We start from the raw sequence: 20,483 nt of genomic DNA on the forward strand, positions 1-20,483 counted from the left end.
TAGAGTAAGAAAAAGTTTAGTCTATTTTTAGAGTAGACTAAGAAAAAGTTTAGTCTATTTTTAAAGTAGAGTAAGAAAAAGTTTAGTGTATTTTTAGAGTAGAGTAAGAAAAAGTTTAGTCTACGTTAAGATGATTTGAAGAGTAAGACGTGAGAAGATGAAGGGTATGGGAAGGTGACTATAAAAGAACACAAGGGGTGGGGGAAAGGCACGCTAGGAGTACGACAAGTATGAAAAACGTGTGCTTTATGAGGATTGGATGTCGACGCTTAGGGTATAGGAAGGTTGATAGAAGCATATGAAAGAAAATTGTTTGTGTGAAAAAAACGGATGGAACATTTCTTCTGGTTAAGCGTTTTTTATTTGATTCCCTTTAACAGTTATTTTCAATACAGAACAGAATACTTTTTTTTTTTGTACGAAAAGGCGATACAAAGATGTTTAACGGGAAAAAAAAAAAGTTTCATGAGTGGTAGTTTCAAATGAAAAACAACGTTACAGACTCATTCGTTTACGACAAGTGCTGCATGCCGAAAATGACCTCATGCAACGATGTTGTCTTTGAGTGACGTCATTCTTAAAAAACGTGCTTTAAAGGTAGTTCTAACGGTTTTTTTTTTAAATCAACATGGGTGCTAAGAGTTCCAAAACTAAACAGGTGTTTCAATTGTGTCACATGTGCCAGGCTTTGGAGTCGATCGACTCAACAAGTAAATAAATGTATTCTATCAATACCAGTTGGTTTTTTAAAAAACGAATTGGTACCATAAAAAAATTAACAAATCTTTATTATTTTCATGTCGTAAGGTAATGAAATAACAGACAAATTTTTTGTAGAAAGTACATTAGTGTCAGACGACGACTTGACCGACTTGGGTGAGTTTTGAAGAAAAAAAAAAAAAAGTTTGTTTTGATTTATAACGCACTCTTCTAGACAAAGTTCAAGAAGTGAAAGATGAATCTTCATCATGGATTGCCTGTGTTGATAGTTTTTCATCCATTGGTATTGAAGGTTCATTGAAGCCTTCCACCAAGTCAGCTGGATCCAAACTGGTTTTGGAAACACCATCGGCCACTGTCAAGCGTCGCGCCTTAATACGTCAACGTCAAATGAATATTAAGCATGTATCACCTCGACCACATGACGTATGCTTTGATTTTAGCGAGATTCTGAAAGAATTACAACAAAACGGCAAAGGAGCGTATTTGGTCTTTTCCTCAGGAAATAATGGTTCTTTTTTTATAGAATGGAGTCAAACTTTTATTACCAATGCTCTCTTGTTTTGCAAACCATCGGTAAACGCATGACACACTAAGGTTGATACAAAAAGCTTTTTTAGTCGGATTCGAATATTCCCTTATATAAATATTCTTCGCACGCAAAAGAAGAACTGGCTCGTGGAATTTTCGTTAGTTGAATGCATCAATCACATTGTGGTACCCATTGATTTTGTAGTCTTCAGCGAGTGATTATTGTTCAGCTTTTCTTTTATATGTTCGGCATATGAGAAACTATAATGCCTCTATACAGTTATTACCAGAATACGCGAAACAAGCCGTTGAATTACAGGATATGTTGGATGCTGTTTCATTAGGTTTTTATCACAAATCATCCATGCAGGTAGCACATTGCATTACAGTGTCGTGCAAATGATATTCGTTTCACCCTTAAAACTTTAGGTCCATGTATTAGATACACAGCCTGAGAAATGTTTAAAAACGTTGCAAGAGTACCAAGGCGCTATAGCTGTTCGTGGAGATAAGGCATCTGCTCTATTAATTGATCTAGCACAAAAATCTTTAACAGAAAATGTATCTTTTTCAGTGTTTTTATCCTTCGGTAGTGAATATGGGATTACAATGACCTTCTAATGCCTACAGGATGTTCGCCACACAATTGCGTTCTTTGCAGAAAGAAAAATAAAATCTATTTTTGTTAGCGTTTCTTTTCATAGATAAAATTCTTGTGCGTGTGAAGAAATATTTCCGTTTTTTTTTTTTAAATCATCTTTTACATGATGTTTCATTAAAGCATCAACAAAGTTAACTGTATTTTTTCTCTTGTTGCCTAGTGCACACTTGTGTGAAATGTTATGTAAAACGCAAAAGATGGCATTAAAACTCTTTTTGTAACGTTTTGGGATCATCGCCTAAACGTAAACTAATAACTTTCATCATTTTTTTAATGACGTTATTTAAGGAGTCAAAACGTTCAATTCCAGTGTTCTGAAGGGTACTGAAAAATTCTGTTAAACGACGCACAACCGAGGGCCACTCAAAAACAGAGTGATAATTGTTAGATGGATTGACTCTTTTTGTGGATGCAATTTCACACAACACTGTAGTACCCTGCAATGTGCTTGTCGAAGTATTTGTTAAGCATGTTAACCTACAAAAAAAAGGATGCACTCGAGTCACACAGTAAAAGGTTCATTGAACGCGGAACGTACTTTTGAAAACATGTAAAGGCAAAGAACACTGATAAGGCCACAATCGTTTCCATAAGATTCTCAAGACTTGCAAAAGTTACACACATTCTACAAAGTTCACCGTCATCAAAAAAAAACCTTTGTACTTTATGAGAAAACATTCAACCTACGGTAAACAATCCGTCAAAATTGTGTCGGCTTGCAGAGTCATGTCGTCCACGACTAGTAAGCTTTGAAATACGTTAAATGGGCAGCAAGAACGTGCACCATTCTGTTGCGTAAAAGAAAACGTTAACAATAATATAAAGGTAAAAGACATTTGAAACGTTTTACATACGTTTGAAAATTGACGAATATGAGGCACTGTCGTGCCTGGGTGTAATGGATTTAAAGCCATTTTGGACGCAGAAATGCGAGGACGTGTGGAATCTGTTTTTCCCGTCAAGTGTGTTGTTGTTCTGCTTGCGTCTCGCCTACAACAAAAATACGTCACGTGAAGTCTTTAATGCTAAAGATACGCCTTTCTTTACGTTTTTGGTACTATGTCAAGTCGCGAATGACTAGAGGATGCAGGAAACGCTAATGGTTCATAAGAGGTTGCCATGCTTGGTTTTAAAGCATTAGGCTCGTTAGGTGTTTCAAAAGTTTTTCTGTGCCGTTGCCAGGCTAGTAAAAGAGAATGATCGGTGCTTTTTTCACACCGAAGGTCCAATGAAATCGGTAACACAACACTCGAATTGTTCCTTGTACAGATCTATAAAAAAAGGTAATAGAATATTTGAAATGTGAAAAAAAAAATGGTGTTTACTGCATTAAATACACATTTTTGAGTTTTCCACAAGTCTTCTAAAGATTGAAGAATGATGCGTCCAATATCAAGAACATCGTGAAACAGAGTCTCAAAGATGTCACCAAATACGCTAGTACAATTTTCTGAAAGACTGAATGCGCTGGATCCCATTGAATTTCTTGTATTGCTCAAGTGAAGTTTTGATAAGTTGAAATCAAGATGCGTCATTGTTTCTAATTGTAAGACTCGAAGACAACTTTAAAAAAAAAGGTCATTTCATGTTTTTGTGAAAAAAAAATGTCTTACGTTAAAACATTTTGAATGATTTTCAAAATTAACACTAAAACCCTTTGATGGTAAATGGAAGGGACCGAAGCAGGTTGCCCGCTTAACACAGCAGTGCTATAATCTAAAGTCTCATTCGTCATCTTTTCCATATTGTAAAGATACGCATCTGAGATATTCGCAGCGGCGACTTCCTACCAAAATTGACAAGAGGTTTTTGGAAGAAAAAGAGAGGAAGGGGCATGAAACAAGAAACCAAAGACAAGGTCGTACCCGTGGTGAAAATGGCTTGAAAAGCTCGGACATTTCAACTTGACCTCGCGCTAAACAAAGTTGTGTTAATTGACTCACAGCTTTTAATGTGATGAAAACCAAACTTAAGATGGACTCCTAAAAGAAGCCATAACAATGGATCTTGTAAACAAACAAAAAATTGTGGCTGCTTACTCTGTCGGTGGGTGGCTCAATTTGTTCTAAAGAAGGCATTTTAGCTAACAATTTTGTTAATAAAAAAAATTCCTCTAGCACACCGAGCTGCGTGGATTGCGTCACAGTGGTGGCAACGAAATGAAAGCGCTCCTTAAATTGTAATAGACAATGCACAATACTGGTACCATTGAAAAGGGATATTTGTGAAAGACACCGGCACCACATAATATGAGCGTTAGAGCGCAATGGTCGACATGGTTGTGTGGTGTCTTGTTGCTTTATGGATGGCTCATAAAATACTTGATCTTTTTCTTTTTGGGTATCACTAAAAAAGCGTTCATACACGGGTCTCCAATAATCATCCGTTTGTAACGTTTTGTGAACGGAATAACGTTGGTTTGAAACGGATTTATAAGAATTGGATTTATGCAAACGACGTGTGAATTGTTGAATGCCAGGCAGACGATATAAATGGGATGCTATTGAAGACATTTCAATGGGGTCTAATTTAATGGGGCAACGTAAAACGAGATTCAAGAAAGCTAGACCTATTAAGGAAATCTGGATTGTAAATCTTTGTGTATAATTTTCGTAAGGCACCCAAATTAAACGATAAGCTTGATTCATAGTCATCATATCGTCCATGAGCCCAGTGGGTTGACGTGATTGTAAATGAGCTGCATCAATAGCCTTACTAAAATTGCCTGGAAGTTTTGAAATGTTTTCTAATAAAATCATTAAACGATAAGTTAAATGCATGTCAGAACATTTCTTTTCATCTAGTGTATAAAGAAATCGTTCTATTAAGGACCCATGGTGATCTTGTGAATCTGAAGAAAAGAAAACAATGTTTTTTTTTTTTGAAGCATCATTGCCTAGACCAATGGTGAGTTTTTGTGAAAATCAATAACAAATAAAACCGCGTGCTACTCACGAAGTGTTATGATCAAGTGATTACCTTTTGTTTTTGTTTGTTTTTTAAGGAAAAGGACGTTGAAATTTTTGATTAGATTTAAAATGGTACAACAAAGAGATAATAATAAAATAGGAGCAGTGACGTTCAAAAGGAAATACGCAGGTCGCGCTGTATCAAAAAAAGTATGGAAAGTGTTCTGCCGTTTACAGAGGGAGTGTGAATGATAAGAAAGTAATTGCGCAAGAGTGTTCAAGTCATCTTTATAAATCACAAGGGACTTTAATAAAGTGGTTGTAGCTGTTGACAAATCGGTTAAATGTGTATCAAAAATGGTCACTAAGGGTGTCTATAATTAAGAAAAAATGCTTTACATTGTGAAAAGAACCTTTTAAAATGACTTATGAAACATACAATCATTTGATCCAAATCCAATGAATCTACGCTATAATGCGCTAGATAAAAAAACCAATAACGGAGTAGTAAATGACACAGAGACATGGCTCGACAAAAATCGGTGAAATTTTGAAACCCATATTGGGACGGTGATGTCATTGTGGCGGACATATGCAATTGTATTGTCGTTGAACAATTGAGGCATAATTTTAATAACACTTCCAGTAGCAAAGAATGAATAGTTGCGTGGTTTGAATCATTTTGTAAAAGTCTTAATTGGAAACAATTTGGTAAGCCGCATGTGAGGACTGACGATTCCAAAGCACTCTGTTGTAATGAACCCAAATTGACGACATTTGGAATTTCTTGAGATAGGGAAGAGATACAGAAAGAAGATCCATGAGCAAGTGCAGGTTCCACATGCAGAAAAGGTTGTGTAGCATTATCTTCCAAAGTCTTTTCATTTCACGCATCATGAAAAAGTACAAGAAACAGTGCAGCTTTAATGAACTATTAAAAAAAAAACTTACATTAGAAAATGTTAATCTATCTTGTTTTAAAAGAGATTCACTTTTATGCCAATTTCCAGTGAATTGTTGAATAACGAAATCAAGTAATGCACCAACATATGTAAGGGAAGCCTCGGTAGAGGAAGGGCAAAAAAGGAAATCACGTCCACGACCATTTAAATCTTCACGCGTACTTAACACTAAATGTAGCAAAGTTAACGTAGGTGAGAGAAACACTTTAAAAGGAATGAATTTCGTTAATGTGGTTTGAGTTCCTTGCGAAGAAGACTTGATTAAATCCAAATGCATGAGAAACAGTGGAGAATTGCGTGCTATTTGATAAAGACGAGTGAACTGAACCAGAATATTTTCTTTTTGTCGTAAAATGTCAAATTCCACCAAAAGAACAGACATTAATTCAATTAACCCAAATGTATCTAACATATAGTCTTTTACTTGTTGTATTGATAAAGAGGGAGAAACAGTTGTATTTAAATATTTTTCAATTACCTTATGCCATAAATGATTACCAAAAAAAAAAAAACTTAAGGAGACGACCATTCCACGGTACCCCATCAAACAATTATGCCCACTTTGAAATGTCTTCATTGAAGTCACCAATGTGTCATTGCATACATTGGTGGATTGATGAAAGCGTGTTGAATCGGTGGAACCAAATAACAAGGATAAAAGATTTGAGAATATTTTTTGTGAAGTATCAGAAGGAGAAATGTTAGAATTAACAAGAGAACAATCAAAAGGAACGGAACGCGTTGAATTTGTTGGAAATGGATGATGAGAATTGGTTGAACAATGTGCACATAAAGGACTTGGAAGAACCTGAAATAATTCTCGACCTTGTAAGATGGAAAACCACATAGGACACAATTGAGAAGCTAAAGAGGAAGGAAGTAAAGCACCATTTTCATTTTGAAAGAGCAAAGTGACCATTTCGACATTTCCCATAAAGAATTGTAAAAAAGAGACAAAATCGGGTAAATTGAGTAATTGTTGTAACATAATAGAATTCCATGATTTTTTGATACCATAAGAGGGTGGTACAATTTTATGTTTTTGTGAATGGATTGGATGCTTAACAGAATCTGTTAAATCACTCGTGAAACAATGAATTAGTAATTTTAACAAAAAAGAAAAACTACGAATAAGATAAGGATAACTTAAAAAAGATAATTCCGATTGAAGACATGACACAACATGGATTCCAGGTAAAACATCGTTTTGGTTGGAGGTTGATGAACTGATATAAGCGCAAGCACAGGTGCCTGCAATAATATCTTGAAATGTATTCAAGGTATAAGAAGATTGAAAAGCAATACGACCCAGTAAGGATTCCGTGACCGAAACATCGCTAGATGGAAAGGAAGGTAACATTTCGTAGCGCATTTTTTTAAAACCAGTCCAAAGGTAAACAGTATAATGCGCTGAATGTTGTAATAAACCCCAACAACTCATTTGAAGAATTTTTTTAGGTAAAGAATGATAATCTATTAAAGAGAATTTGTCAAATAATTGTTCACATGTTAACGATAAACAATCAAGAAACTGTAAATTACATGACCCATTAGGGAAAACTATAGAGAATAATTGACATAACAATTCGAGAGAGTATGTTACCATCCATAACGTATCGAGAATGAGTAACTGTTGAATAGGACTATTTTGAATTGTGATTTCAATCCAGAAAAGGAATCGAGCCAGCCAAAACATACAAAACACTAACATATCTTCCCAAACAGCACGCTCCTTATCAAAAGTTTGAGGTTCTTGTCTTAAAACGAAATGACGAAACCTAAGACAATCAAAATGTCGTATTTTTTTCTTTTTCCCCTTTCTCATGTACTAAAATGAAACGTACAGTGGAATGATATGAGGAAGAAGTTTGACATGAGAGGATACCGTCACCGTTGCATTTTTTTTTTGATGTATATCAAGAAATGGGAAAAATAATAAACTCAAGTGAGCTGGTGCGGTGATCATAGTTTGAATGGAAAACTTTACAAGAATTTTTTCCATGAAAATTAATACAGACCATAAAGCTTTCTACCAAAACAATGGAGACATTTTTTTTTTTTTTAAATAAAATTGAACGTACAGTACACGCTTCATTTGAAGATTCAAAGCATTTTGACAAGGTCACTTGTAATTCACTTGGATGTTGAATCATTAAATAAGAAACAACCGATTCATAAGAAACATTTCCATGAATGTCTGTTTTTTTAGTGTCACAAGAAGAAGAATGTTGTGATCCTTTCATTAAAGAGTGAATTAAAAAAGAACTCTGCGATAGGATTCCATCGCCATAAAATGTTGTCGATAGCATTAACGACATGAGGAAATTAACAGGAAAAGACCAGCCTCGTGTCATTTGTTCATACATTCTATCAAGCATGAACCGATGATCAATTTGCTCAAATAAATCATTTGAAGCTAACGATGATTTTGAACAATATAAAAAAGTTGAAGATGGAGTGTTATTTTTCACAACTGCGCCTTTCATGTCATTTAAAAATTTAGCTACTCCTTCTAAATAAGAAGAAGGTTGACAGAGATCGATTGCATCTTCACGCGAAGCATAGGAATGCACTGCTGTACTTAGGTGCATAAAAAAAACAATGCATTCACTGACAAATTCTTTAGCTTGTTCTAATGCTTTAGTTCCACAAGGATCCATTTGCATGGACGTAAGACATATTGACGTCAAAATATTATGAGTTTTATGACACGATAATAAATCAAATATATAGGCCTAAACACACCGAGTTTATTGACAAGTTTTGTGAAGATGGATTGAGCGTACTTGCATAAATAATGGATTAAAAAAACATTGACGAATACATTTTTTTTTTTCATAAGAATCTGTTACGATAACACAACCTTCAAATGTAAGAAAATTGGCAAGGGAGGTCAAGATATTGTGTTCCCACAAAGTACATAAAATAGTCTTTTGCATCTAAAAGACACAAATTCAAATTGCAAACGCATCATAGAGGACCCCTTGGGACAAGATGAAACCATGACAAAAGATATATGTCTAAGGTTCGAGTCCGACAGTGGGGCTTTAAAATACCTTTCGAGTGTTGGTAATACAATCCGGTGGTAATTTTGAAGCTAGACAACATAAAAAGAATTTCAATGTACACGCATTAAAAAATGAATTCATTTTTTAATAAAAACAAGCACACACCTTGCAATAATGTTTCACAATGACTATCCAAATTCCATGAATTAAAATGTGTTAAAGATTGAACGATAAGGCACAAAGGTTCCATGACTTGACGCAAAAGAAAAGTTCTGAAAATGCAACGCAATAAACATGTAGTGAGCTGATCACTCGACAGTGTGTTTTAAAAAACACCAAGCACCTTTCCAATATTTGAAAACCATGTAACGAAGAACAAGCTTGATTCCATGCAACATTTGAAACAAGAAATAAGATAGCATTAAAGAGTTGAAAATCTTTAGCGGTATTCATTTCTGCCATGATTTTGGTACGAAAATGGATTAAAGAATTTTGAGATGCTTCAAAAGATTCTCGAGGTTGGTACAAGGCACAACTTGGAAGAATGGAGGATAACATCTAACATGAAGAAAAGTGCCACAAAGTAAAGAGTTTTGTTTAAAATAAGATTATTCACCTCCCAAAAATCATTTTCATAATTTTCAACAAAAGCATTGACAATATCCCAATCTCCTTCCATTCCATTTTGTGAGCGTACTAGAACATTGACAGTTTCCCGAGTTATTTGAGACGTTATTAAAGCTTCATTAAAAGCACTACAGGGCCATGCTGAAAATGGTGTCAATTTTATTAAAAGTGTACATAAACGTAAAGCTGCAGTAATGAGACTACATGACAAGTCGGGTGAAAAAACGAATTCCACACCTACAAAACATGAAAATGTATCACTCGAATCACCAGAAGATGTCGAGACATACATTGCTTCACAGCATTCATAAGAGACATTAAAGGTAATAAAGGTAATGATTTATTTTCTAATAAAGGCGTTCCACATAACGAAGATGATAATAATCGAAAAAGCCAATGAATATATAAACAATTTGTTGCACAATCCGATGTTTGAAGATAACGGGGACACTGCAACCGGTTTGAATAACACACAGAGGTCCACAAGAACGTTATCATTTGATTTGGTTCTTTTTGCAAGAAAAATTGTTTAATATCTTCAATATGAATAGGAACCATCACGTATTTCAACGCGTTGAGTGATGTAATAAGTAACAAAACGATCGCATTAGGAATACAACCTGTTACGTGATACAATTTCACTAAATGAACGGAGGTACAAAGAGTTGAATACAACTGAAGAAACAACTTGGTAGGTGATTGAAATGCCTAAAAAAACAAAGTGAGATCAATGGAAAACAAGCAAACCACATTAAAAAAAATGCGTCCTTTCGTTTTCATAGATTGAGCGTGATTTCTTAAAGTATGACGAGTGAAAAAGACGTACTTGAGTCGAACGACACAGAAGGTGAGAAAAAAAAAGCACAGTCATTGAATGCGTAGAAAGGATTTTTCCAAATAAATGGACTATTTGCACTAAATAACTATTCATATATATATTAAAAAAAAAGTTTTCTTGTAAGTAGTTTTTTAAGAAAAACTATGACTTACTTTATGGTACAGGATTGAGAAGAAGATGGTACTGAATATTTTTTGATCTCTTCTAAAAGACCGTCCATAATGACCCATAATAAATGAAGTAAAGAAACATTGGTAGAACTAATATCCCACTGAATGGTGTAAGGAGGAACGTTACCGGGACTTAAACTGAAAAGCTGAAAAGCTAACCATGCTTCTTGAGTGATTTGATTGAAATTTTCTTGACAAGAAGAAAAGGGATTCGGTGACATAGCCATGTCCAAACCTTCTGAAAATCGACGCGTGGTATGCATCTCTTTTTCTTCACGCCTTTCTTTAAATCGATAAATAAAGTTGGTAATGGATTCTGGATCAATAGGATTTAAAAAATTTTGAACTGAATCAAAAGATAAAGAAGACACTCCCACTGCCCATAAACATCCACAATAACGACGTTTGTCAATCACTGGTAATTCAACATTGGGCGCTACAAAATTTTTCGGTAAAGGAAGAGGTGTTGTATACCCTTCGTATAAAGTAGAAGAAGCAAAGGCACTTATTAAAGAAGCATCCTCAATGGGCATAGAGATAATTTGACCATATTGATTTTTAAACAGAGTCCAATTGTTTTGACATACGTCATTTGAATTTAAACCCAACATTTCAAAAAGAATGGATTCAAGATAAATGGGTTCTTGTAGAAAATAATGCATAGATGAAACGGCCCAAGTATTTTTTTCAATAAAGTCATCATTCACAAAAGATTTTTCATCACTCTTATCCTCCATTTTTTTATATGCTTCTGGAATAGGCGTTGAAGCGATTGTTCGTTTAGTCGTTTCACTAGGAACCTCCTCTACTGATACATGACAAGTTGAAAGAGTTAACAAATTGTCTTTTAAAGGAACATTCGATTCATTGGTTGTCAAGGGTTTTGATTTCAAAGATATAGGATGAATAGTTGAAAATAACGGTGGAAAACAAATTTTGTCAAGTGGACTTATAAGCAATTGCATGAGTTGATGAAACCGTTGCGTCGCCTGAAATAATTTGAAAGTACACTTTTGTTGAGAAACTTGTGGTATTAAACTGGAAATCATTTGTAATAAAGAAGAAAGACTATAAGGAAGATATTTTAAAAGATACTGCTGGAAAACAAGGTCACTAAAAGAGCTTGGGTCTCTCAAACGTTGGAACATCAACCCTTGATCAGTATAACATCGATAAGCAATGTCATCATCAAGAGAAAACAAATCTTCACAAAAATCCAACATATTTTGAACACCCGTACATTCACATAATTGCACTTGTTTAACAAAACACACAATCAGATCAAAGAAAACATGCCGCAGTGTTCCTGCTACACTATACGAACGACATAACCCATTCTGGTAACCATCTAATAGAATCAGTGATCTATCCACAGGCTCTGGTAATAAATTTTCTGAAACAAAACAGCCAAGTGAAGTAGTGGATTGTGTCCATAAAAATAAATTGGCCGTGGAGTTAGGATTATTATTTTTATACACTTCTTTTGTAAAGGATTGCGTCGTCGTGGAACCTGATGTTTGAAATCGTAACGATTTCAAAAGTTGAAAAAACAAAGAACACTTGTCCGGTATCACAGCAACAGCATAATCGCATAACTCTTTTTGTTGCCTATCCCAGTCAGGACTAAGATCTCGTTGCGCTAACGAAAAATGACTCATGTTTTGAGTTAACTCTGCACAAAGTAATGCATGCGTCACTTGCACAATAGGTTGGAAAACAAAGGAAGACTTTTCTGGTGAATTTTTTGTTTCAAACAATTGATGAAATTGATCAAAAGAGCGCCACTTTTGCTCGTGGCACTGCGAATCTTCCTGAAGAAAATTTAAAAAAAAAAATTCATTTTTATACTATTTTTTTGTTTCCCGCCCACCGAATGTTTTTCAAATAAACAACACATTGAAGCATGCTGATGAAGAACAATAACAAGAGATAAGCAAGCACAACGTAAGTCTCTGTTTTGATTGACAAAAATTAAGAGTGTAAAGTTTCAAATGGTAGCTTCAACAAAACACCTTACTGTACTAAGACTAACAATGACGAATTGTTTGCAAGCAAACTATTTAAAAAAGATGTTTCGTTATAATCCGTAAGCCGACCAAAACATCCAGCGTAAGAATTTTGTGTTATCAATTCACATACATTTGTTATATCAGTAAGAGGGAGGGGACCAAACTTTAAAGAAAAACAATTTTTTTTTTTTTAGTTCGTTTTAATTTGATTACCCAATGGGTTGCTTACTTTTTCGCATGTGAATCTATATATTGCAGTAACACAACCAACGGAATATGTGCTTAAAAGTAAAGAAACGCGCAATTTTAAACTGATCATTTCTTCAGATAAATCCTCATTGGGATTTTCTTGATTGCCTTGAGAATAAACATGATCAACGCCTTGTTCATTCGAAAAGTACATTTGACCGCCTAAATGAAATGCATCCATATCGATCATTGTTAAGTGTTTAAAAAAAACCCATAAACGATTTTGAATCTCAGCAAAATTGAAGGAATGATGCAATTTCAATACGCTCAACACATGCAACCGTAACCAAGGATGGCTTGGTATTGTTTGCCCGACATTTTCTGGTCTATCCAGTAACGAAGAAACATTAAGGTTTTTTGATTGGGACAAATTGTCGGACATTTCCGCTTTCCATTCAATACAAAGTTTTTCATAAAAGTTTGTTTGAAATGAAACAACAACATTAATGCAATCACAATAACTTTTAATTTCATTGGTTAAAATAAAAAAAATTTCTTTTTTTAAAGAAGACTGGCACCAATTTAATTCTTGCAAATCCACATCCGAAAATTCCATTAAAAGTAAAGACACAAGTTGAAGCGAATTGAACGTTTTGAAGCAGGTATCAAAAAAACCATTTTCACTATTAAAAGTAGCACTAGCTCCAAAAGATGAAGCTAAGCGTCGATGCAATAAAAGTGAAAGTAAAATATCAAAAGACCAAGGAATGCTAATATGAAGAAATTGCTGCACGTAACAAATATGTTCACGTAACAATGCAGGGGTGAAGGAAGGAGCAATCATTTCAAGAAGGTCTTTTTGCCGAGGTAATAATTTTTCTTGTAAAAATTTATGACTATCATGTACTTCATTTTCCCGCTTTTCACTCGAATTAAAAATTCCTTCAGTAAACCCTTGCAAAAATCCTTCACCTTCAAAACCGCGCAACCGTTCGCTTGTGGAAGAATGATTTAAAAGAAATAATAAAAGAGCATGTGGTGCATTTTCGCTTAAAAGCTGCAGTGATTTCAAAAGAAATGTATAACTTAGTAAAGAAGCAATACCTAAGCGTATTGTTTTCACCCAATGCGTCATACACGGAGCTGAGAAGTCCATCAGCAATCCGTTCACCGAAGATACATTTGTTTTAGGCCCCTCATGACCCCTATCGGTCAAATGATTAGAGCCTTTCGACGAACGACAAAACATTTTCCCATGTTCCTTTTCTGACACACAACACCTCGAAGATTTCTTGCACGCATCACTGGTTGTCAAACTCTGACAGACATCGTTCCATTGTAGCAAGGAAACAAAAGTTTTCATGTCACTGTTTTGTTGGCAAGACCGCTTTACAGAAAAATCATCCTGTTTTGTAAAAGCCTTCCACAATGAATTCCATTCTTTCTTTATAAAATCATAAAGTTCAGTGTATTTTTTTTGAGATTGATTTTCATTTATGTTCAAATTCTTTTCCAATCTTTCCACATTGCATCGATCAATCAAATACGGTTTTGTACTTGAACATTTGTCGTCACTTTCATTCAATTCCTTTCTTTTTTGTACCGTCGTTTCTTCATGACGTAAATGGGGAACGGCGTGACTTTTCAACATGATATAACTTTACTAGATCACCAAAATATCTTTAAAAAAAAACTCATCTTTTTTTTTTAAATAGTCTTTTTTTGAACCATCACGACAAATCTTCAACTATTGTAAGAGTGCCAAAGGATGCTTGTTACCTCCCGTCAGTGTTATCACCCATGTTTTCAACATTACCTGTTTCATGGGTCAGCGCGCATCAGAATGGCAGTTGTTTCACAATGCCTTACCCTTCTTTGTTTTAATTATCTTTTCTTCGTCAATGTTCCAAAAGCCCTTCGTACAATTCTTTTAAGATTAACGGCTTGTGTTTTCACTAGAACAATACAAGATAGTGTTATTTGTTAGTAGAATCTATTTAAAAAAGAGTCGTCCTTTTTTTTTGTCACGACGTTCACCTCAAATCAGTCAGTGTGCAGCATTTCTAGGTAACAAAAACGTAAAATAGTTCCTTGTTGACTGGTTGCACATTTTCTTGAAATTTTTAAAACAAACGTAGGTTTTTTTTTAATATTAATTTTAATGAATTATTTTTTCACGTGAGTCCGCTAAAAGAAATCCTATTATTTTTGCTGCCTTATAAGCATGAAAAGAAACAAGAAAAAAAAAAAATGTATCACAAAATAGTGATATTGCTGCATTTTAGCAGTCGCGACTAAACAGATATATATAAAAAGACTTGAAGAGACATTTGAAAAACAACACTACACGTATTTCTAAATGTTCAGCGTCACAACTTTGCTTTTTAATACCATTTTTTTCTTCCACTACATGTCGCATACAATAACGTACGTGAACCAAAAAGTTCCTCCAGTCATTGAGTCTTGGACTCAAGAAAAAGAAGGAAATTATTAACAAGAGAAACAATTACTACTCTTGTTTACGTGAGTCAATTATTTTTTATAATATAAGACATTGAAACGTCGTTTGGATATCTTCACTGTAAAACAAAGATAACAAAAAAATAATGTATTACTTACTCTCAACCTACAAAAATGTCAAGTTTTTTTGAAACACATGTGTAAATAACATGACACACGACTTTTTTATCTGCTACTGAAAAGAAAGTCGTGAGAAAAAAAAAAAAAAACAATGAAAAAAAAAAGGAGGGTAACTTGTCACAAATTCTTCTAAATTGCAGTGAACCTGAAAAAAAAACCATTGTCAATGTTATCCCATAAAAAATATAAAATTACAGTTCACTTGACATCCACAGCTACTTTAACATAATCATCAAGACATTGAGAACAGCGGAACAGACTATTTTTTATGGTCATTAAAGTCGCATAACATATTGAAATGCGATCTCGAGCTAACCAATACGCGTCCCAAAATAATGTGTTCTCCTTATCCGTAAAAGAAACATAAGTTTGTAAATCGACGTCTAAAGCATCAAACCATTTTGTTTGAATGGCTTCAAGTGTTGTGGTACTCCAACGTTTGGATTGATCGCATGCAAACGTGTTCATAATAATATTAGAAAAGCTTTCTCGTTGAGATATTCTATACGTTTGAATTTTATTGAAAACCTTTTCCGTAACTTTTAATTCACGTAAAGCCAACTCTCTTGACCCATCTTTTGTTCGTAAACTTGTCGCCAAATGCCTTAGCGCTTCCGATATATGAAATGTTATGGTATCAAAAACGTCCTCTTCTATTTTTTGTAACGTACCAATTAAATGAGTTTTTTCTGATGCCTCATACATTTGCGGAATTTCTATAACGTTCGAACATTCCATGTTTCTTTCATTCGCTTCTAGATCCTCATTTGATTTTTCTTCCATTCTTTTCAAATTTCGGAAATCCTTTGTAAAGTGTTTCCCATTCACCATTTTCCAATCCTCCACACTTTTAACCCTATCTTTTTCTTCAAATGAACATAAATCATTTGTTTCTTCTTCCCGTGTCTCCCATACGCCACATTTCAATGATTGACGTGTTTTATAATTATCAGTAACATATAAATTCATATGAAACACTAAAGAGGATATGTGAAAGAAAAGTGTTCGGATTTCATTTAACAATGCTTTATATTTAACTTCAGGAAAACGGTATGGTTTCTGACAGGACAATTCTTGTTTAGCGCATTCTATCAGCAAATTTTGTGATGCTAACAATTCCTGACACGTATTCACATTTTCTATCATCTTCGCACAATACTTTTTAAATTCATTCGCATCATACTAGAAAGACAAAGAGAGAGAAAAAAAAAACAGGCGAACACACACACACACACAGATATGAAAATACATTATTTAAAACATGGAGAGGTTTTTCTATTTAAAAAAAAAAAAACCGTGAACTCTACCATTACCTTGAAATGAATGCGAGAAACGTTATTTAACTTATCAGCACTGCTGGTATCCTTGTGTAGAGCACTGGGGATTGTATTCCTCGAACATGAAACTAATTTTGAAGCGCACAAAATGTGAGCTGGAACTGAAGACGAGTAGGAATGCATTGGTTGTAAAGGTTTTAAAATATCACTCATGACAAGAAGAATTTTTTCTAAGCTTTTTAAAACGTTGGGTCGGGCCCGATAACACAAGACATATTGGGAAGCCAGCAAGGAACATAAACTACCCACACAACAAGAAATCACCCGTTTCAAAGCCTCCTTTTGAAGATTGTAATCCATCACCTCATTAAAACCTGCTAATAGTATCAATTCTGCTGTCGATAAACCAACATTTACTGCAACAATTGTTGATGGGAAATTAAAACGTATAAAACCTCCCGGAATTACAATCAAAAGAACAGACACAAATGTTATAAAAGGAACAACCGATTTACCAATCATCTTATGACAAAGAATTGATAAGAGAGAAAAACTATATCCTGCGAAAGCTCCAAGTGTATAAAATGTCAGATTGAGCCACGCTCGTTTAAAGGAACCACCCGCTGTGGCATCTATAGAAAAAACAGAGTACACTGGACCAACGATTCCAGTAGTACCAAAAAATAATTGAGATGGAGTTAAAAAAATAAGAAAAAAAGATGAAAATCCTGCACCAACTCCAACCTGAACGGCCCAACGAAGTTCTTTATATGTTTCACATAAAAACTTCGTTTTTGTATAAAGTCTTACTAAACAAAATCCTATGTTTTTAACCGCACTTTTGCCATTGAAAAAAAAATCAAAAGTCTTTTTATACACTAAAAATAAAAATTGAGGAATTTTTTTTTTTTTTTTTCTTATTAACATTTAAAAAATAATTTGAACCTACAATCATCAATCTTTTTAAGAAAACATTAAACCAGTCTGTAATTAAAACAACAATGTCTAACCTAGCGTGTCTTTTTTTTTCAAGCGCACAAAAAAAAAAACTTGAACTCCTTAACTGTTGCACCTTTCTTTCTGGTCTCATTCTAAAATTTCTGAGGTTTGCATGAAATGCAGGCATTTATAAAAAAGTATTTCGACTCCGCATGAAAATTACTAGCATTCATTCTAATGAATTTTTACTCATCATTCCTTTTCAGTAAATGAAAGAATCAACCACACTTTTTGTAAGCAAGTCTATCTTTACATAAACCACTAGTAATATTTTTTGAAAATGATTTTAATACGTAAAAACAGTTTTATTGTCAACTCTTTAAAAACTACGTACAGTCTTCAAATGTTCATATCCCGTCTGCGTCTCTAACGTCACGTCATACCGACTGAATCTGATTTATAGCAATAAATAAAAGCTCGCGAGCTCTTTTACAAAAAAAAATGGAGCCGACATTGATAAAAGTCCATGTTGTAATAAGGATAGCTCATTTACAATTATGCAGCGTTTAATCGCTTTTTACAAAAACACTTGTTTAACATTTCTGTTTTGATTTATAAAACATTTTGTTATAAATTTTTTTTTTTTTATCGCTCGAAAAAACATTCTTCCCGTTTACCTTTCCTGATCCCACAACCAATATTTTTTGTGTTGCCATGCCAAAAATGCTGAAACATTATTTTTTTCTGACTTTTATATTTTACAGTCTAAGAGTTTCTGCAATAAATAAAGCTCAAGTCTAATATAACAACATCAAGTACAAATTCATCATTTTTATCAAAAGCTTGTATTGCATAAATTCACACTATGATTGTAATTTAGGAAAGCGAGGTTTAATAGAAAAACAAATATTTTTGGTTTACATCTTTGTGTTGCGTCGAACACGAAGTGTTTTCTTTTGATTTGAAATAAATTTTATTTAAACTTTATATAGCGAGAGCTTAATAATTGATTTTGACTCTACCCACAGATGCGTCCATTATGTTGACAGATTCTTTGTAGAAAATAATTGTTTTTTTGGGCACATTGCTTCGTCTTGTGTATTACCGTCAACCTACCATAATCAACCCTAGAACCCTTTTGGTCTTTCGTTTACACGTTATTTTTAAAGCGGTCAACAAAAACAGGGCAAGTCTAAGGCCTTATGATTCATTTCACGAGTTATTTATCTTGTTTTTTTTTTAATCGTAACATTTCCTAGTAAATATAAATGTTATCTTCTTAAAGTAGCGTTAACCGATCTTTTACCCTTCTTTCGAATTGACAAACAAAAAAAGGCTAAACTATTCTGGATTTTCTTCTTTTACAAAAATTTGTCTTATTAAGCCTTTTTTTACTTAATGTTGAGGGAAATTTTCCGACTAAAGTCACGTTAACGTTTTGACATGTTTTCTTCAACCGTGTGTAGACGGCATACTTTTTAGAACGGTTAACAACGGTAAAATATCGCATTCCTGTTGTGCGTGAAAGACTAGATCACGTATTTTTCTTGTTGTTAACAACGCAAATAAAAACATATCAAAGTAATGTTAAACATTAAAAATCAGCTCTTGTTACTGGCCATTTATATTTCTAATGTTAAGAAGATAAAGAAAAAAGAAATCCGGTGAAAGTGTTTTCAATTGTGTTTTTTGTTAATATAATATAAAATAATAATTTTATAAAGGACAGACTTTGCTTAGTCATAAATCATAATCTTGAAAGAATTCATGCACTAGTAAATGAGGAATGACAGTAAAATCATAGGATTTTTTAACAATCCGCTGCTAAAAACCCATTTTGAATATCCTGATATAAACTATCATACTCTTCTTGTGTAACAGAATCTAAATTTTTAAAATTCCGTTTCACATTAAAAGCATGCCAATCGCATTTACAATGATTTCGAAATTGACACGCAGACTCAAAAACTGCATTAGGACAGTGACGACATTTACGTGAAGAATCTTCTTTTTGGGGTTTCCTTGTTGAAACACTTTGTATTTCTGGCTCCGGAAAATTCAATGAACCATTTGAAGACTGAGACTGATTAAGGTTGTTTGTTGATTGTAGAATATTCTCTTCATTAATAATTCGTTCATTAGACGATAAAAGAACAAGGTTTGCTGGTGGACTTAAGGTAACGGTGAAAAATTTATCAATAGTACCAAAAAATTGAGGCAAACAATGAAAGGTACCAGATTCGGCTATGCCAGACGGTGCCAGGTTTTCCATAGCCTTCTCGCTTTCAAATGTTTTCTTATCAATGTAGCAGTCTTTCTTTTCTTCGATACGCAATTGAATGTCAAATTGTTGAAGAAATTGTTTAATAATCTCTAGTTGTTGGATTTGAAAAGATACTTGAAGTAGCATTTGCAATCGTGCAAATTCGTTTGGAAATTTGTCTAACAATAAAATTGTGCCTTTTATAGCTTGTTTTTTTGCTGACATTGTTGAAACAACTGAAAAACCTAAGGATGCTAAAGCTGTTTCAATCATCGATATAGACAGTGGAAGTCCTGTTTTTTTATTGAAAACTCGTTTAGATATGATAGTAGCAATATCTTTAAATAAAACCTCATGAGCTTCGTCCCGTTCTTTATCAGACACCTGAAGATCTCCTTTCTCAAGTATAGTTCTTGCAATACATAAAGTATCCGTTGTACCAAAACAACGTGTTAAATTTTCATGTGAAGCAAATTTTCCTTTTGAAACATTCTCAAAAATGGCATCTGTTTGAAGAACCTCATAAATGTTAGTTTCAATACCTGATCGCCAATTTAAAATTTTGTTTTTAAAACAAGCTACTTCAAATCTAATCCCTTTTTTTTTAATACGAACGACAGCGATGTTCGTTAAACGAACTTGTGATCGTGGTTGTTTAAGCATCCATGATTCTTAACAATTTAAAATTGTGCAAGGTCACCTTCTATAAAGGGACACGTATTTTACTGTGAAACAAAAAT

At 33.9% G+C, this 20,483-nt stretch overlaps 5 protein-coding genes and 1 long non-coding RNA gene across 12 annotated transcripts; 2 read left to right on the forward strand and 4 right to left on the reverse strand.

Moving 5' to 3' along the window:
- The first annotated feature begins 6 nt into the window (after positions 1–6).
- LOC128884434 (uncharacterized) lies at positions 7–2,125 on the forward strand. 6 transcript variants are annotated; one of them, XM_054137859.1, is made up of 9 exons: positions 7–228; positions 274–347; positions 396–597; positions 641–710; positions 808–876; positions 935–1,296; positions 1,341–1,409; positions 1,457–1,621; positions 1,681–2,125. In XM_054137859.1, exons 3-9 carry the CDS (start codon positions 553–555, stop codon positions 1,870–1,872), a joined length of 972 nt encoding a protein of 323 aa, XP_053993834.1. In that variant the 5' UTR covers positions 7–228; positions 274–347; positions 396–552; the 3' UTR covers positions 1,873–2,125. The 6 variants fall into 6 exon arrangements, with proteins under 6 accessions (XP_053993834.1, XP_053993836.1, XP_053993835.1 ...); XM_054137861.1 differs by having other exon boundaries at positions 7–597; positions 838–876; XM_054137860.1 differs by having other exon boundaries at positions 7–597; positions 659–710.
- LOC128884433 (uncharacterized) lies at positions 2,108–7,092 on the reverse strand. The gene is made up of 12 exons (XM_054137857.1): positions 5,773–7,092; positions 5,261–5,698; positions 4,892–5,195; positions 3,952–4,763; positions 3,778–3,894; positions 3,526–3,698; positions 3,238–3,475; positions 2,960–3,183; positions 2,767–2,902; positions 2,600–2,700; positions 2,451–2,537; positions 2,108–2,389 (listed from the first exon to the last, which is right to left on the reverse strand). The coding sequence occupies exons 1-12, from the start codon at positions 6,769–6,771 to the stop codon at positions 2,116–2,118; spliced, it is 3,903 nt and encodes a 1,300-aa protein (XP_053993832.1). The 5' UTR covers positions 6,772–7,092; the 3' UTR covers positions 2,108–2,115.
- On the forward strand, positions 2,634–3,184 carry LOC128884435 (uncharacterized). Its single transcript, XR_008459382.1, has 3 exons — positions 2,634–2,737; positions 2,838–3,025; positions 3,095–3,184. It is a non-coding gene; the product is annotated as an uncharacterized LOC128884435 (long non-coding RNA).
- Positions 7,093–7,237: 145 nt separating the features above from the next.
- On the reverse strand, positions 7,238–12,084 carry LOC128884487 (uncharacterized). The gene is made up of 12 exons (XM_054137920.1): positions 10,409–12,084; positions 10,245–10,341; positions 9,709–10,126; positions 9,408–9,655; positions 9,135–9,349; positions 8,957–9,063; positions 8,840–8,880; positions 8,570–8,722; positions 7,865–8,518; positions 7,628–7,812; positions 7,331–7,561; positions 7,238–7,256 (listed from the first exon to the last, which is right to left on the reverse strand). Exons 1-12 carry the CDS (start codon positions 12,082–12,084, stop codon positions 7,238–7,240), a joined length of 4,044 nt encoding a protein of 1,347 aa, XP_053993895.1.
- A 580-nt stretch (positions 12,085–12,664) lies between these two features.
- Positions 12,665–19,008, reverse strand: LOC128884426 (uncharacterized). 2 transcript variants are annotated; one of them, XM_054137843.1, is made up of 6 exons: positions 17,219–19,008; positions 16,578–17,173; positions 15,460–16,446; positions 15,255–15,409; positions 14,494–15,203; positions 12,665–14,440 (listed from the first exon to the last, which is right to left on the reverse strand). In XM_054137843.1, exons 1-3 carry the CDS (start codon positions 17,466–17,468, stop codon positions 15,463–15,465), a joined length of 1,830 nt encoding a protein of 609 aa, XP_053993818.1. In that variant the 5' UTR covers positions 17,469–19,008; the 3' UTR covers positions 12,665–14,440; positions 14,494–15,203; positions 15,255–15,409; positions 15,460–15,462. The 2 variants fall into 2 exon arrangements, with proteins under 2 accessions (XP_053993818.1, XP_053993817.1); XM_054137842.1 differs by having other exon boundaries at positions 16,578–19,008.
- Positions 19,009–19,290: 282 nt separating this feature from the next.
- Positions 19,291–20,406, reverse strand: LOC128884488 (ribosome maturation protein SBDS-like). The gene has a single exon (XM_054137921.1). It carries the CDS (start codon positions 20,404–20,406, stop codon positions 19,291–19,293), a length of 1,116 nt encoding a protein of 371 aa, XP_053993896.1.
- Between the last annotated feature and the right edge of the window lie 77 nt (positions 20,407–20,483).

Source organism: Hylaeus volcanicus, unplaced genomic scaffold (assembly GCF_026283585.1).
Source record: "Hylaeus volcanicus isolate JK05 unplaced genomic scaffold, UHH_iyHylVolc1.0_haploid 12237, whole genome shotgun sequence".
Classification (NCBI taxonomy): Eukaryota; Metazoa; Arthropoda; class Insecta; order Hymenoptera; family Colletidae; genus Hylaeus; species Hylaeus volcanicus.

What these genes read in the sequence shown, in the direction of transcription:
- LOC128884488 (XM_054137921.1), bottom strand. Translation starts at nt 20,406, where the DNA reads ATGCTTAAACAACCACGATCACAAGTTCGTTTAACGAACATCGCTGTC.
- LOC128884433 (XM_054137857.1), bottom strand. Translation starts at nt 6,771, where the DNA reads ATGTTACAACAATTACTCAATTTACCCGATTTTGTCTCTTTTTTACAA. An exon ending in TCAAGCCATTTTCACCACGG is followed by an intron (nt 3,699 to 3,777) that starts GTACGACCTTGT and finishes CAATTTTGGTAG; the next exon opens with GAAGTCGCCGCTGCGAATAT. An exon ending in ATCATTCAAAATGTTTTAAC is followed by an intron (nt 3,476 to 3,525) that starts GTAAGACATTTT and finishes TTTTTTTTAAAG; the next exon opens with TTGTCTTCGAGTCTTACAAT.
- LOC128884434 (XM_054137859.1), top strand. Translation starts at nt 553, where the DNA reads ATGTTGTCTTTGAGTGACGTCATTCTTAAAAAACGTGCTTTAAAG. An exon ending in TTAAAAAACGTGCTTTAAAG is followed by an intron (nt 598 to 640) that starts GTAGTTCTAACG and finishes ATGGGTGCTAAG; the next exon opens with AGTTCCAAAACTAAACAGGT. An exon ending in GGAGTCGATCGACTCAACAA is followed by an intron (nt 711 to 807) that starts GTAAATAAATGT and finishes TCATGTCGTAAG; the next exon opens with GTAATGAAATAACAGACAAA.
- LOC128884426 (XM_054137842.1), bottom strand. Translation starts at nt 17,468, where the DNA reads ATGTTAATAAGAAAAAAAAAAAAAAAAATTCCTCAATTTTTATTTTTA. An exon ending in TTTCTCGCATTCATTTCAAG is followed by an intron (nt 16,447 to 16,577) that starts GTAATGGTAGAG and finishes TTGTCTTTCTAG; the next exon opens with TATGATGCGAATGAATTTAA.
- LOC128884487 (XM_054137920.1), bottom strand. Translation starts at nt 12,084, where the DNA reads ATGAGTCATTTTTCGTTAGCGCAACGAGATCTTAGTCCTGACTGGGAT. An exon ending in TCTCAATCCTGTACCATAAA is followed by an intron (nt 10,342 to 10,408) that starts GTAAGTCATAGT and finishes ATATATGAATAG; the next exon opens with TTATTTAGTGCAAATAGTCC. An exon ending in GGTTTTCAAATATTGGAAAG is followed by an intron (nt 9,064 to 9,134) that starts GTGCTTGGTGTT and finishes TTGCATTTTCAG; the next exon opens with AACTTTTCTTTTGCGTCAAG.